We start from the raw sequence: 15742 nt of genomic DNA, 5'->3' as shown, positions 1-15742 counted from the left end.
GAAGTAGGTAAGGGTAACATCGTGGAGGAACTAGGGGTTTAATTGGGGTTGGTGATTTAAGAAACATATTCTCTTTTTATTAGAATAGTTTTCCCTCTGAAAATGAAAATAGTTGTACAGTTTTCTTTTTTAAAAAATAATATGTACTCTTTAAAAAACACTTAGAGAATACAGTAAATCAATTAAAAAAAACTCAATACCCAGGAATACCTACTATTAATACTTTCTTGTATAATATATACATTTGTTGTTGTTGTTTAGTTGCTAACTTGTGTCCACTCTTTGCAACCCCCATGGACTGCAGCCTGCCAGGCTCCTCTGTCCATGGGATTTGCAGGCTATAGCCCATGGGATTTCCCAGGCAAGAATACTGGAGTGGGCTGCTATCTCCTTTTCCAATAATATACATATATATGTATATATATGTATATAAATTTATTTATACTTGTTTATCCAAAAACAGAAGCAAATATACTCACTGTGTTTTAACACTGTTAACTGTTTAGTCTCTTTACTTTTTAGTAACTGTAGCGTATTCCATCATATGGAGGTTTTATAGTTTGTTTAGCCAAACCCTAATTATTAGGCACTTTGGTGGTTTCAGCACAAAGTACATGAATGCTCTGACTCAACAATTACTTGGTGATTTTAGACCAATTATTGCTGGATCACTTTTCAGAAATGTTATAAAATTTGTATCAATTTATAATGACTTCCACCATCAGTATGTATGGCTTCTCTTTTCTCCATACCCTTCCCAGCACTGGGTTTCATCAATATTTTATCATCTTTGCAGGCTGCTAGGTAAAAATCATATCATTCATTTGATATGTATTTCTAAACTGCCTCGTGTCTACACTGTCATATTAGGTTTGATACGGACATGGTCACAGCGGTTCCCAGAGCTCAGAGACCACTGGAAAAAGACACATTAAATAAGTGGCCCACGAGATTTTTCAGTAGTGTAACCTCATGTTTATCTGAGGACCGAGGGGGTAGCTACTGTTTTCGGCCTCTGTTAACTCACGGAAGGATACAGTGATGGGATGATTCAGGAGAGAAAGATGAACACAGTCATGCTTTTCTGCCCTCACTTCTACAGCATCCTTGGAATCCTATTATTAATGTCTTGAGGACTGCACCATGCCTATGGGGATTTATATCCTGGTTTGGCATCCTTTGATTGTACAACATTGCTTGGAGTAGTGTCCGAGGGTCCGATGGTCTGACAAGCCTCTCTCCTCAGTAAGGAGGGAGAGGGGTCTCCTGGGCCTAAACTGGGAGGTAGGGAAGAGGCAGCATCAGAAAGCAAAATGATAATAGCACCTCTTTCTTCTCTTCTTCCTCTACTTCCCTCCTTCTCTACTTCTTCTTCTGTCCTTTCTTTCCTCCCCACCTTGTTCTGAAAGGCCAGGGAAGGAGAGCCTCGCTCAGAGCATGTCATGAGTGCCCCACTTGTGTACTTGTGGTTTACCTACCTGGAGGAGGGTTGTACCCTCGGGCCTCCACATGCTGTGGGCATGGTTTCTTATTCAACTCCACAAATATTTACTGTGCCCTGGTTAACTGAGAGACTTTGTGCTGGAGGTGCCAGAGAGATGCAGAAAGGCGAAGCCCCTCCTGGGAGGGGCGCGTCTGGGGCCCCTGCCTGAGGTCTGCCTAAGACATGCCCCCCTTCCTCAAGGATGCAAAAGAACTCTCTGTCTTCCAGTGCCCTGGGGCCAGGTCTCTCTCCAGAAACGGGCAGCCAGTTGTGCCAGATCTGAACAAGACGGTACATTGAAGGTGTCACCTACAGAAACGGGATAGAGTTCAGCCTGCAGGTACTGGTGGACTTGGCAAGTGACTGCGTTCACTGATGATGGCACACACAAATCAGAATTCTGATTTTGTATCCATCCCTTCCTCGCCTCTGAACTTCCCAACATCATCCACACACAGAGACCTTTCTCCTCAACAGTTTCTAGGGGCCATGCCAGGTTTTGAAATAGACAGATCCCAGTCTCATTTGTGTGTTGTTTTACCTGGAGAGTGGGTTTCCCTGGTGGCTCAGATGGGAAAGCGTCTGCCTGCAATGCGGGGAGACCCAGGTTCAATCCCTGGGTCAGGAAGATCCCCTGGAGAAGGAAATGGCAACCCACTCCAGTACTTTAGCCTGGAAAATTCCATGGACAGAGGAGCCTGGTAGGCTACAGCCCATGGGGGTCACAAAGAGTTGGACATGACTGAACGACTTCCCTTTCCCTTTCACCTGGGGAGTAAGAGTCATGCCTCAATCAACCAAGGCTTAGCCAGGCCTCACCCTGAGGCGGTGCTGATGGGCAGAAGCTCTTGGGGTGAAAGGGAATAAACGAGGTCTGAAGAGGGGGATTGCAGCTAGGAGGACTAGTTCCCAAATGCTTTGGGCTCTCTGACTTCCTAGTCTGGGTGGGATGGGGAGCAGTGCGTGAGTAGTTCTGGCTGATAAATGGTGAGTAGAAGTGACATGTGCTTCTTCTGGGTGGGAATCACTGACTTGTGGGGGCCTGAACTTCAAGAGATCCTCTTTTCTTGGGCACTGCCAGGTTCTAGGTAGGGCTACTTCGGCTTCATCCTGTATGTGGTATTCCATGAGTCCAGCCCCTTTCACCTGATTCCAGGTGAGAAATCGGGGAAGGCTTCCTGGAAGAGGTGGTAGTGTCACCTGTCAGAACTTACTCTTCACTCTATGTTTGGGCCTGTGTGCCTGTGTGCTCGGCTGTGTCCGACTCTTCGCGACCCCTTCACCACCGCGCCACCTGGGAAGCCCATGTTTGGTCTGTGACCCACAGCAGACACATGGTGGAGTTAAGACCTAAGCCCTAGTTGTTCTGAGCCAGTGAAGTTAGGGCTCATTTGTTACTGTAGCATAAGCTTGCCTGTTCTGAAGGCTACAGTGGGAAAACAAAAAACTTGATTGCAGAGGCAGCCTTCCATTGAGCTCTCTGCAAAATTCAAAATATCAGGGCTTCCCTGGTGGTATAGTAGATTGGAATCTGCCTGCCAATGCAGGAGACATGGGTTTGATCCCTGGTCTGGGAAGATTCCACATGCCATGGGGCAAATAAGCCCAGAGCCACAACTCCTGAAGCCCGAGGGCCCTAGCACCTATGCTCCTCAACAAGAGAAGCCAAGGCGATGAGAAGCCTGTGCACCACAACTAGAGAGCAGCCCCTGCTTGTCGCAACTAGAGAAAAGTCTGAGCAGCAACAGAGACCCACCACAGACAAAAACAGAATAAGTAAACCAGTAATTAAAAGACAAACAGAATATCAAACCTCCTTTCTCCTCTGTTTTATCAGTCAACATTTTCCTTTATCTGGTCAATATTTATCATGTAGCATGCATAAAAGATACAACAAAGCTTTGTAAGGAGAGGGATGGAAAGAAAGCAATGACTGTACTTGTGGTTGGGAAGTTTATTGCAGTGTGATGAAAAGACAAGAAATTAGAACTTCTCTCTCACCTCTAACATGCACAGAACAACAGAATTGCAGACCATTACCACTGACCATGACCACAGACTTTAGAGGGGATCTAATTTAACTTCATAGTCCAAGAATGTATCACTTCTCCATCTCAGACTTATTTGTACCTACCAGGCCAGTTGCTCTGCTGAGCACTGGAGAGAAACTGAGATGAATAAAACTCAGCTTAGTAGGTACAGTGACCCAAGAGGGGTTTGGACCTACTGCTCAGAACATAGAGGGGGAAAGAGGCTATTCCAGGTGAGAAATCAGGAAAGGCTTCTTGGAAGAGGTGGTAGTGTCACCTGTCAGAACCTTATTCTTCACTGTATGCTGTGTATTCTTGCCTGTATGCTCAGCTCAGTTGTGTCTGACTCTTTGCGATCCCATGGACTATAGCCCACCAGGCTCCTCTGTCCATGAGATTCTCCAGGCAAGAATATTGGAGTGGGTTGCCATTTTCTCCTCTAGGGGATCTTTTCTACCTAGGGATCGAACCTGCGTCTCCTGCATCTCCTCTGTCTTCACAGGCAGATTCTTTACCACCGTGCCACCTGGGAAGCCCATGTTTGGGTCTGTGAGAATGCAGAAATGGATTCAGGACATGGTTCCTCATTCTTCCTCACCACATGGGCTAACTCAACCCCCCCGGACCCATCAGGGATTCCGCTTCTGACCTCTTCCTGCGACTTCCCAGACAGCCTTATGCCTGTCCAGGCTCTTGTACTGGTACAGTGTGGTCTCTGCCCTGGGAGATGAGAGACCAATTGGGTAACCTGGAAGCAAAGCCCAGCCTGCTCTGTAAAACTAGGAGTTAAATGAGAGCCTGCTGTTTCAGACCAAGCTCTGCAAATGCCCATCTAGTCATGCTCACTGCAGGGATTCCCTGCCCTGGTCAAGGATGGGCGGGTGGGTGGGTAAGTCATTTCCCATCCCCGGGCTTCTGGGGGTGGAAATCACTGGGGAAGGTACTGGATCTTGTTCAGCTTGACTGCCTTTATTATGCAGCTCATTTACAAGTGAGCACAAATTAATACAGTACAAACTGGCTACATAAATATTGTGCTGTAATTGATTGTCTTCTTGTAATCAAAGGCAACGCTGCTGACTTTGTTAGTTTCTCTGCTTTGCAACTGCTGGAGGAAGACTTTGCGGGGAAGGTTGTTGAGCTGGTTTTGGCTGCATGTATCTGTTTGCATGTTGTGTCTCTGATATATTGAGAGAAGGATAAGGGCCATTACATTCAGATTCAATAAGTATCAAATGCTTGCTACATGAGAGGCAGTCAAAGACCCATTATCTTATTTTGTTATTAATTGCATTCATAGTAGTAAAGCTTTGATGAAAAAAGTGAAAGAGTTAGTTGTGTCCGACTCTTTGCCACCCCATAGACTGTAGCCTGCCAGGCTCCTCTGTCTATGGGATTCTCCAGGCAAGAATACCAGAGTGGGTAACCATTCCCTTTTCCAGGGGATCTTCCAGAGCCAGGGATCAAAGGCAAATTCTTTACCTACTGAGCCACCAGGGAAACCTAAAGATCTGATAATGTGTGCAAAACTTAGTCTTTACAATAACTTTTTTCCTGGTATATGTTATTGTTAGAATTTAAATAATCCTTTAACTTTTAAAAACATTCTGTAAATTTATAAGGAAAATAAAAGGCTATAACAGTCTTCTCTCTTTGCTTACCGAATTCCCAAAGGGCAAAACAAGATCTTCCATTCTAGATAATCAGATGGGCCACTACAGTAACCGATTTTCTCCAGCAGTACTAGGCAGGTGACACAGTGATCCCTGCACTGTTTACCTGCATCCACCTTGACTGCTAAACAACCTAAACGCACGGAATTGGAATTTTAAAACCACGTCACACAACACAAGAAAGCAACGCCATCTTTCCATTTACCTGCCAGTGCTAAGGCGTGCTGGTTTTTTTCCCAGCAGTTAGTTGTCCTGGGAGTGACTCCGTGGGGGCATCCTCTCCCATCCACCCCGCTAAGTCTCGCACTTTGAGGATGTAGAGAGAGCTCTGTTCTTTGGAAAATCGGACTTCGAAAATCCACAAAACCTCCCTTGCCCTGATTGGGGATGTGTGTGTGTGTGTGTGTGTGTGTGTGTGTGTGTGTGTGTGTGTGTGTGTGTGTGACACACACAGACAGAAAGAGAGACTGCATAAACCCCCGGGAAAGCTGAGCTGTCGCCCGACCCCTTCGAGTTATGCAGTTTTCCTAACCTTGACCTGAAGTCTTTAACCCCTTTCCAAAACGTCGCTCGCGCTGGGCTGCCATTGGAAAGGGGAAAAAACGGAAAAAGAAAAACGAAACCTGCCTATTCCGAGACTCGGGTAAAGAGCACTAGCTCCCACGGGGCTTGGGACAACTTGCCGGCTACCCTGCCCAGGGCTTTGAAATCAGCACAAACCGCCGGATCCCTACGCGCTTCGCGTGCCCGACCCGCATCCCGCCACTTCCTTCTTCACTCGCCGGCAGGAGGGGGTGGCGGCACCGAGGCGATTTTATTCGTCTGTTTTTCCTCCGGGTTTTGTCATGGAAACGCTGACACACAAGCTCCAGACGGCGGCCGGCCGGGCCGGGGACTGAGGGCCTTTGGGACCCTGCGGAGCGCGGCGCGCACTCCCCGGGAAACAGCTGGACGCGACCAAATCCCGGGTAGGGGCGCGGGGAGCGAGACGCTCCGCCCCGGCGCTCCGGCCCCGCCCTCCGCCCGGCTCTCCGCAGGCGCCCTCCCCTCGCCGGGGGCTGCGAGTTACGTTTGGTAAAACCCAGCCCCGGAATATATAGATCATTGGAGCGCAATGAAGTAGCCTTTGGAGAGGAGAGAGGGGGCCGGTCCGACAGCCACAGCGGCCAGCGCAGCGGCAGCGGCGGCGGCACCACCATCAGCATCACCGCTCGCACCCCAGTCGCCCGGCCCGCGAGGAGGCAGCGGCGGCCGCCGGCGGGAGCGGAGGCGGCGGCGGCGGAGAGGCGAGGAGGAGCCGCGGGAGGAGCAAGAGCGCGCAGCCGGCGGGTCCACGCATCTCCGCACTTCCAGAGCAACTCCGGCGCCTTCCACACCCCTGCCCGGGGCTGGGGGCTCCGAGAGCGGCCGCGAAGCCAACCCCTATCCTCCCAGCGACCCTTGCCCAGCCCTGTCCTGCGTCTCTCGGGCTCCGCTCCGCGCCGCGGGGTCCCCGCTCCTGCGCTCCGGGAGCGCCTCCCGGACACCCGGGTTCCCGCAGCTAGGACAAAGCCATGAAGCCGGCGCTGCTGGAAGTGATGAGGATGAACAGAATTTGCCGGATGGTGCTGGCCACTTGCTTGGGATCCTTTATCCTGGTCATCTTCTATTTCCAAAGTATGTTGCACCCAGGTAGGGGGCGCGTTAGCGTGGTTTTGTTGGATATTTTCTTCTTTCTCGTGCTCTCGCTCCCCCGCTCACCGTGGCTGGTTTCTGACTCTTCCAACCTTACCTCTTCTCTCTGGGCCACCTCGGGGTTCCTTGCTGACCGGGTCTGCCCGGATCCCCGAGTCGGGATGGGGAGAAAAGATAAACTCCCTCCTCTTCTTCCTCCCAACTCCAGGCTGGAGGATGGGACCAGAGGAGCGGTAGATTTTTTTTTTTCTTTGTGTCTCTTGTCTGTCTACGAGGTAGCAGACCAAGGTAGACGTCGTGGGAAGCTTCTGGGGTTGGAGGATCAGTTTGAAGAGAACGAAACTCCCTCCCCGCTTCTGCCGAGGTCCGAGGATGAAAGAGGCTCCGGGAGCCAGTCACCCCTCTCCCCAGAGAAATGCCTCTTCCGGGGGGGCTTGCGGGCCAGGGACGAAGGGTGAGCGCCGGGCGAGGTTGCGGGTCTGGCCGCGAGCTTGGGAGCCTGAGGCTAGCCTCCCATGTGTGCGGGTTTCGGCGCCGCGTCGAGCAGGTGGAGGGAGAGATTGGGGGTGCCCGACATTTCCCCCCGACACCAGCTGGGGTTGGGTCCCGGCGCCGGCTGCTTGCCCCCGGGGTTCGGCTCCGCCTTGACCTTGCGGCTGGTGCCACGGGGCCTGCTCCCTCCCTCACAGTCCGGCTCGCGACCCTGTGCTGGGGGGTACTCAGAGCCCCGGGATCGCGCAGCTTTAGTTTGGGAGGAAACTTTGGTCGGTTTTGGGCTGACCGTCAGTTGCCCCCCCCCCCCCCCCCACGCCGCCCCTCACTCCTGGGTTCTGAGCATCCGGAATCCCCCGGCGCCCGCCGGGCCGTGTGGGAAGGAAACCCGCCCCTACCCCACCCCGCGCCTCCCCGCAGTCCTGGGTGGCTTAGACAAGCTCCACACCTGAAATCTGGACTCGGAGAGGGACGAGCCTGCCCCTTCCGAGGGGCGGGAAGGAAAGTTTAGGAGGGACGGGCGGCCTGGAGCGTGGTGGCCCCGGGATCGCAGCTCCACTCCAAAGCCCAACAGGTAAAACCTTCCGAGAAGCTCCTGGGGAAACGGGCATCGCGCCGTGGAGTCGTGATCTCCCATGCCCTGGCCCCCAGCAGACCCCCACTGGACCACATGGGCTCTCAAATCTACCAATCACGCCTCCCAGCTGCCTTTCTCAGTATAGTCATGGCAATAATTTGCTTTTATAATTGCAAGGATGGAGCTGGAAGCCCATTTCCTTCCAGGGCTATAGGGTTATGTTCTGCTTTCAGTGTGTATCTGACCCAGAGGCAGCACCGAACTCATCTAGCCTGCATTGGGGGGTGTCACAGGACCAAAGCTGTTCTTTCCATCAAACTTTGGGATTCCTTGACAGCTCGGACAGAACGGCCCCTCTGCCTGGCTGGGCCTGGAGGAGTTGTTAAGGCAGCCCCTTGGCCAAGAGTAAGGTCTCAGTCTGGTGTGGCCTGACACTTCCACATGGAGCCTCAGGACGGCGGAGCCGCTGGTAAAGGGTGGCTTTTGTTTGCAGTTGGGTATTTTTAGTTTCACGTCAGCAAGCTGCAGCGGTGTTTGCCTCCTCACCCAAACCAGTGGTTGGGAAACTTCTTAGGGAATTTAAAAATGGACCTGGCTTGCCTGCCGGCAGCCAGGCCGTGGTTGCAATGGGCAGGACCAGACAGACTGCTGTGTCCTGGGCCAGGCTCCGCCCGGAGGGCTGGGGGACTGGGTGGTGTGCATCTGCACACTGGGGCCCAACAGCTCACACAAAGAGCTGAATGATTTGGTCCAGACACTACAGATGTGTTTAGGCCACTTAAGTTTTGCCTGGACCGAACGTGCCGGGTAGTCCTCTGCGAAATGCCTGGAACAGTGAGGTGTATTGGTCTCCAGCAGGAATGTGCTGTAACTTCTCTGTACCTGTTAGTTGTCCAGGGAGATACTAACTAGTAAGACTATTGCTGCCAGTGATTTTCAAGCATCCCGTGTTTCTCTTACCCTGTGTGAGATTTAGGAAATAACTTTCCAGCCAGGGATACCAGGAAGAAATTTCCAACTTGTAACTGACACTTTGTGAAAATTTCCAGCCCTAGTTGGAATATTAAGTTGGCTTGAAAGTGGTGTTAGCTGCTTTCAGTCTGGCTTTTCGGTACCAGGGACAGAAGCTTGGCCAAGGCTTCCTAGATAAGGATTTTCCACCCTTGACCCTCTGCTCTCACCCTTGGCTCCCCTTCCTCGTCCCACTTCCAACCCCCAAATGGCGTTTGTGGATTATTTGCTTGTGTGAGTATGTGCGTCTGTTATTTTCCACCAGTCTATAGCAAAGACTATTTTCAATATGTTCTATTGAATGTAGAACTGTATTGGTCTGCATTCAACTGAAAGGTCTTCCTTACTTTGAATTATATATAATTGTTTCACTGTTCCATGAAAACTCCATGCCAGTAGTTTATTATGATATAGGACATAAAAATATACTTTGAAATTAATATTAAACATTTATACCCTCCACCTCCCCTCCACACACACATTTTATTAAACTAGGCTCTTGATGACAACCGATGCTATTTCTTTTTCCTCCTGCTTGGAATTTCCTTAAAAGTTAGCTGCTCTTTGCTTCTCTGAAGGATTTTGGGTTGTGACAGCTGATCTTTTAGCCTGGCACTGCAGTTTCCATTTCTCCAGATCACCCTGGGAGAGGCAGAAGGGACCACAGCATGGCACAGATTGTGTTGCTAAAAATTAGGAGCCCTCTGGCAGAGAGGCTATTTCTATTCCTCTCTGAAATAGAAATGTAGTATTCCAAAAAGAAATGGATCCTTGGCTTCATTGATGGCTAGAGAATACCTGGAGTGTGTGAGGAGGAAGGGAAAGAATAAACAGAGATAAGCTGGCGAGGGGCTGGCTGGCTGTTCCTCTGATTCTAATCTGGGGCTCATTGTCTTTTGTACTTTTCTAATACAGCAACTTGAGTCATTGATCTTTAATTTGGTGTTGGGTCCAGCAGAAGTGGGCTCCTTGTCAGTACAGGCAGTTTTCTTTAGGTCTTTGACACTCTAAGTTAACAGTCTTAGGGCAGGGTCTGGGTTTTAGGCCCTGTTCTAATCCCAGTGTCCGGCACAGTGCCCGGCCCATGGTAGTTTCTCAATAAAGTATTTGCTGGATGAATGAATGAAGTGGCTAGATTCTAGGAGACCCGCTTCTCCAATTTTTGGGAAGTTGTATCAAACCTTGCCAAGAATGCCTCATCACTAAGTCTGGCTCTCTTGAGGGGGTGTGTGGGACACTGGAGACAAGGTCTGGACACTTCGCTATCCTCCTGGTCTTTGAGATCTCTCAAGTCATGGGTCAGGTTTAAGCTCATCGCACCCCAGACAGAACACTCCCCTTGGCCTAGAGTTGTTGCCCCGGAGTGTGAGACGGTGAGGCTGGGTGTCTTGGGTAGGGGGAAGCTTGGTCTCTTTTAGCCGCTGACCTGTAGAAACCCCTCTGCAGGAGAGACACCCTCTGTGGGCGTGACCTGCTCCTGATCTCAGGATGGAGCGCCATGCCTGTGCTTTCTGCACAGCTTTCTGTCCATCAGCGATCGCCTCCTGAACATTGACTTGTCTCGGGTACCTGCCCCAGACAGCTGGCCTTTGATGGAGCTGTGTCTTGGGGCGGCTAGGCCGAGCTGAAAGACCCCCAAGGCTGCATTTGTGCTGAGTGTGTGAAGGTGGCTCCCCTGAACCTTCCTTTTGTGTTATTCCGTAGGGTTGTGGTTTTGTTTGAAAGCTCCTGTTCATAGGAGAGAAGCCTGGGGAGAAAGCTTTTCTTCTCTCTTTCTCTGTTTTTTTTTGTTTTTTTTTTAATGTTTACTTTCACTGTCGCCTGGGATTTCTTTGCTTTGGTCGAATGTATTGAAAGATTATACCCTTTATTTAAAGGCTTCCTGGGTTACCCCTTTGTAGTTCACTTGATTAGATTGATGTAAAACACTTGCATTATAATTTTAACCTAATTATAAAAGTAATATATGCTCATTTTAGAAAATTTAGGAGGTACAGAAGATAAGCAATCATCCATTAATCTACCACCCAGAGGCAAGTGGTCCTTTTTTCCTATTATAGAATATATATATTAAAAAAATAATTGAGATCCTATCCTGGATTTTGTACCTTGTTTGATAGGTAATATGTATTTTAGACAAATACATCATTATGCTCATTATGGTGACCACTAATTAAGTTGAAAAACAGAAAACTTAGCCACAAACTTTTAAATTTATAGGGTTGCCTGTGTCTCTAACCTCCCATCCCCACTACTTTGCAGAGTGCCAGTCTGCTATCGTGTTTTTTTTTTTTCTTTCTGCACGTATTTAATTTTAAAGAATCTTTTTGCTGATACATGAAATGAATTTGGAGTGAGACCAGGTTGTAGGGGCTGTTCTCTTATATATCTGAAACTTCTTTTGAAAAGAAGTCAGGAAGTTCTCAAATATGACACTGTTATAAATCCTGGAAACTGCATCAAATAGCTGAAAGATAAGCTGTTTCCAGCATCTGGTCTCCCCTTGGCGGTTTAAATGTTTGCACCTCCATGGGGAGTTTCATGGCTGCTCAAAGATGAGACAGATACACTTAGGCAATTTCCTTTGACAGTTAGATCTGCTGTCCAGGAGTCCTCATTTTGTTGCCTCTGAAATAAAAGTGGTGATTGGGCACCAGAGGAAGACTGGTTGGAGTTTCTAATGGATGAGGGATGGGAGAATCAAGCCGCCAGCAGAAGGGGCTGCTGTTTATATTTATCTGGATGAAAAGTCATTTTGCTTACGAGCTGTATCGGTCACAACCATTTAAAAACAGGAAATCAAAGGCTTACAAGTGAGCACCACCCCTTCCCTTCTTAAATCTACCAAGAGGACAAAGCTCTTCTTAATCTGGGGATGGTGAATGGAAAGACTTTCATGAAAGTCACAGCCACTGGTAAGGGCAGATTCTGAAAAAAACCAGTAGTTTTACATATTCATTTTCTCTTTTTTGTTTTTCTTCTCTTGAATTTTGAGACCCCTATCTTTATCACAAATGAAGAATGAGGCAGTCCCTCCCCTGAGATCGTTGAATAGTCTGATCTGTCCAGTAAAAATTCCTAGAACTTGTAATTTGATGCATCTTACATCAGATGTGATTCATCAGAATTTGAGATCAGAGATGCTCTTTCTTTCTCTGTCTCTTTTTCTCCTCTTCTCTGTGCCCAGTATTGTTCTGGGCACAGGGGATACCATAAAACATTATTTCTGCCCTCATGGAACTTACCTTCTAGTGAAGTATAGGCAGACTTTAAGGAAGTGCAAAAGTCACACAGATAGGTGATGTGTCAGATGGTGTGAAGAGAGAAGAACAAAGCAAGAGATATGATGAATGAGGGATGTGAGAGGCCAGGGTTGCAGTTTAATACAGAGGTCATTACAGGATGTCGCTGACAAGTTGACATTGGAGAGCAGAGACCGGAAGAAGTGAAGGAGCTGGCCGCATGTCAGCCCAGCCCCAGGTAGGATATTCCAGGTGCAGAGCTGCACAGGTCTGTTCCCTGAGGCAGGACCTCGCATGGCAGGCGGCTCTGAGTGTCTGGAGCAGAGGGAGGAAGCAGCTGAGACCAGGAGGTGCAGAGAGATTGTGTGGATCTTGGCCTTGACTGGCGACCGGATGGGAAGCTCTGGAAGAGTTTGGGCTGAGGACTCTTGGGGGAGGGATTGTGGAATGGGTGGACAAGCCCAAAGCCTCTTACTTGCACTGTTGTGTTCATTTTCAAGCAGCCACAGTGAAGTTGGGTGAAGTGTTTACCGTGTAAATCCTGCTTCTCCATCAACCTCTGCCTCCCCCTCACCTCCAGACTAGACCACCCCCCTTTTTCAGTTTTTTAAAGCAGTAATGTATAAATCAGAACAAAGCAAAACAAAACCAGTTTGACAGGAATTTTAACTGAGTTTGTGTTGGGAAGTTCTTGAAATGTGTAAGGCGTGATCCACAGCATCCATAGATGGAAACCAACCATCAACAGCCCCTGACTTCTGGAGGCACTCAAGAAAAATAGAGAAGGAATGGATCGATGATTTGGGAGTGAAAGACCTGGGTGCTAGTTGGACATCCCCCCTCTGCCTGCTCCTGTGAATTACTCTATTTTATCAATTCTAAGACACTCATTCTTTTCACCTTTCTGACATTTGACTTGTTGTAACTGATGGTATCTTACTGCTGTGCTGACCTCTAATGCATAGCCTTTATTTTCTTTGTGGAACATAAAGTAACAGTGATTCTTATAGTTGATGCCCTTGGACCCACCTCTGTAAATTGTGAAAGTGCTTTCTATATACCAGGGCGTACTTCAGAATCTCAGTAAGGTGATAAAAATGGCACTCAGGCTCCAGCTGAGGGCCCTGGGGGGTATCTGATGTATCCTGATCACCTGCTTCATAAAGGCTTTGCTGGTCGACAGGCCTTTCAGTCTTTTCTGCTGTACCTGGGAAATTTGCACCTATTTTCAGAGCCACAGGGCTTGTATCTCTTTCTGATTAACTGATGAGGTTGGTAAGAGTCAGAATAGGAATGTGGGGAAGTGAGTTATTTAATATGGGGCTCAACTCTGGAAGATCACAGAGAAATAGACTTGGTGACGTTGTTTGGGGAGAACGTCACCAGTGTGGATTTTGCTTTCTTTCAAGGCTGCTGAGCTCCCGTGGCCTTGGTCATTCCCTTTTCTGTTGTTGTTTAGTCGCTAAGTCACATCCGACTCTTTGTGACCCCATGGACTGCAGCACACCAGGCTTCCCTGTCTTTCACTATGTCCTGGAGTTTACTCAAACTCATGTCCATTGAGTCAGTGATGCCATCCAACCGTCTCATCCTCTGTCGTCCCCTTCTCCTCCTGCCCCCAATCCCTCCCAGCATCAGGGTCTTCTTCAATGAGTTGGCCCTTCGCATCAGGTGGCCAAAGTATTTGAGCTTCAGCTTCAACATCAGTCCTTCCAATGAATATTCAGGGTTGGTTTCCTTTAGCATTGACTAGTTTGACTTCCTTGCTGTCCAGGGGACTCTCAAGAATCTTCTTCAGAAGTGCGTGGTAGTTGTCTGTTTACTTGTATTCAGTACATGTTCCTCTTTTGAGGAACCTCTGCCAAGTTCCTCTTCATAGCCTCTAAGCTTGGCCCAGAGGTACTTAGGAAACATTTAAAGGGTAAATAAGTGACTGGCAAAGATGCCTCTTCCGCCGCTGTGCCCACCTCACCATTATGCGTAAGCCCAGAGGGAAGAGCAGGCCGGCTTGCTCTGACCAAATAGCTTCTGGTATGACCTGCTTTGTTTCTCAGGCCTCGTTGCTTCTGGCTTGCTAGGATTCAGCCATGCTTCAGGTGTGAACTGGGAAGGAATCTAGGTATTTTAAGCAGAAAGGTATTTAATGGAGGGAATCTGGTCCTTAAGAAAGTTGGGAATGCTGGTGGTCAAGAATCCGCCTGCCAGTTCAGGAGACCCAGGACATGCAGGTTTGATCCCTGGGTTAGGAAGATCCCCTGGAGGAGGAAATGGCAACCCACTCCAGTATTCTTCACTGAAAAATCCCGTGGACAGAGGAGTCTGGTGGGCTACAGTCCATGGGATTGCTCAGTCATGTCTGAGCATGCACACGCTTAGAAGCATAGGGCTCTCAGCTGGGCCTCCAGGAATTAGCCTCAGGTAATAATGGCACCCCACTCCAGTACTCTTGCCTGGAGAATCCCAGGGACGGGGGAGCCTGGTGGGCTGCTGTCTATGGGGTCGCACAGAGTCGGACACGACTGAAGTGACTTAGCAGCAGCAGCAGCAGCAGTAATAGCGTATGTAACAACATAGAAGCAAACATATACAGGCCTGGCTACTCAAAAAAACTGTGTGCTGCTACCTCTGAGACTATCTTTGGAACTACCAAATCCAAGAACAAACTAATGACCCTGGGACCCTGGGATCAGAAATCCTGATTCCAGAATTGGGATGCTCCTGCAGCCACCTCTCAACACCCAGCAAGCCAGAGAGTGGTCCCAGAGAGTGTTGTCAAAACCCCTCATCATTCTCACATCATCAGGAGGCTGAAGAAAACCTGGGAGGCGGGAGGTGGCCTCTCACCGATGGCCTCTTTCTAAATCTGGCGGAGCCAAACTCACACTTCAGAACCAGGACGGCTGGGAAACATAGCTTTTAAATCAATAGCCCTTACTGTATAGAAAGGCTTTCTAGAAGGGAGTAGAATGGGTGATGAGCAGACATCCAGAGTGCTCACCACTTCCTATTGGTAAAACATATGTGAGCAGCCATCTCCCATCTATTTTGCTTATAGTAAGTGTATTCATATTAGTCCCATTATCTAAATATGTAGGGTAAGGATGTTTCTGTTTCTAACAATAGTGATTGTAAACCCACATGTTCGTTACCATCTGGGAAATTCTGTTAGCGAACTCCCAGTCAGCTCCGATTCTCTTACCCTTTTTACCTTGTTATGTGGCATACAAGGGGCTTTGCAGGTGGCGCTAGTGGCACCCAGGTTTTCAGCTGCTAATGCAGGAGACGTAAGAGACACAGGTTCGATCCCCGGGTCAGGAAGATCCCCTGGAGGAGGGCATGCCACCCCACCCCAGTACTCCTGCCTAGAGGATCTCATGGATAGAGGACCCTGGAGGGTTGCAGTCCACAGGGTCACAATGAGTCAGACACGACTGAAGTGACTTAGCACGCAGCACATGGCATACAAGACTCAGGGAGAGAGAGGAATTTCCTTCTGTGCATTTTTTTGGTGCACATAATATGTGCATGCATTATGAGTATTAGCTCCAAGGCTGCAGTGT

At 48.9% G+C, this 15742-nt stretch overlaps 1 protein-coding gene across 4 annotated transcripts in view; it reads left to right on the top strand.

Annotated features, from left to right (window-relative positions):
- Positions 1 to 6163: 6163 nt before the first annotated feature.
- CHST11 (carbohydrate sulfotransferase 11) overlaps positions 6164 to 15742 on the top strand; it is a 263540-nt gene continuing 253961 nt past the window's right edge. Inside the window, exon 1 of one of the 4 annotated variants that reach the window (XM_070454026.1) lies at positions 6164 to 6842. In XM_070454026.1, the coding sequence (XP_070310127.1) occupies positions 6740 to 6842 (103 nt within the window). In that variant the 5' untranslated portion in view covers positions 6164 to 6739. Of the gene's footprint in view, positions 6858 to 15742 lie in introns of all 4 variants that reach the window. The other 3 variants (XM_070454025.1, XM_070454028.1, XM_070454027.1) reach the window with 3 other exon arrangements.

The sequence above is a fragment of the Odocoileus virginianus genome, chromosome 23, assembly GCF_023699985.2.
Source record: "Odocoileus virginianus isolate 20LAN1187 ecotype Illinois chromosome 23, Ovbor_1.2, whole genome shotgun sequence".
Lineage (NCBI taxonomy): Eukaryota > Metazoa > Chordata > Mammalia > Artiodactyla > Cervidae > Odocoileus > Odocoileus virginianus.
Note: the sequence above shows the minus strand (reverse complement) of the source record. Positions and strands in the feature narration are given on the sequence as shown.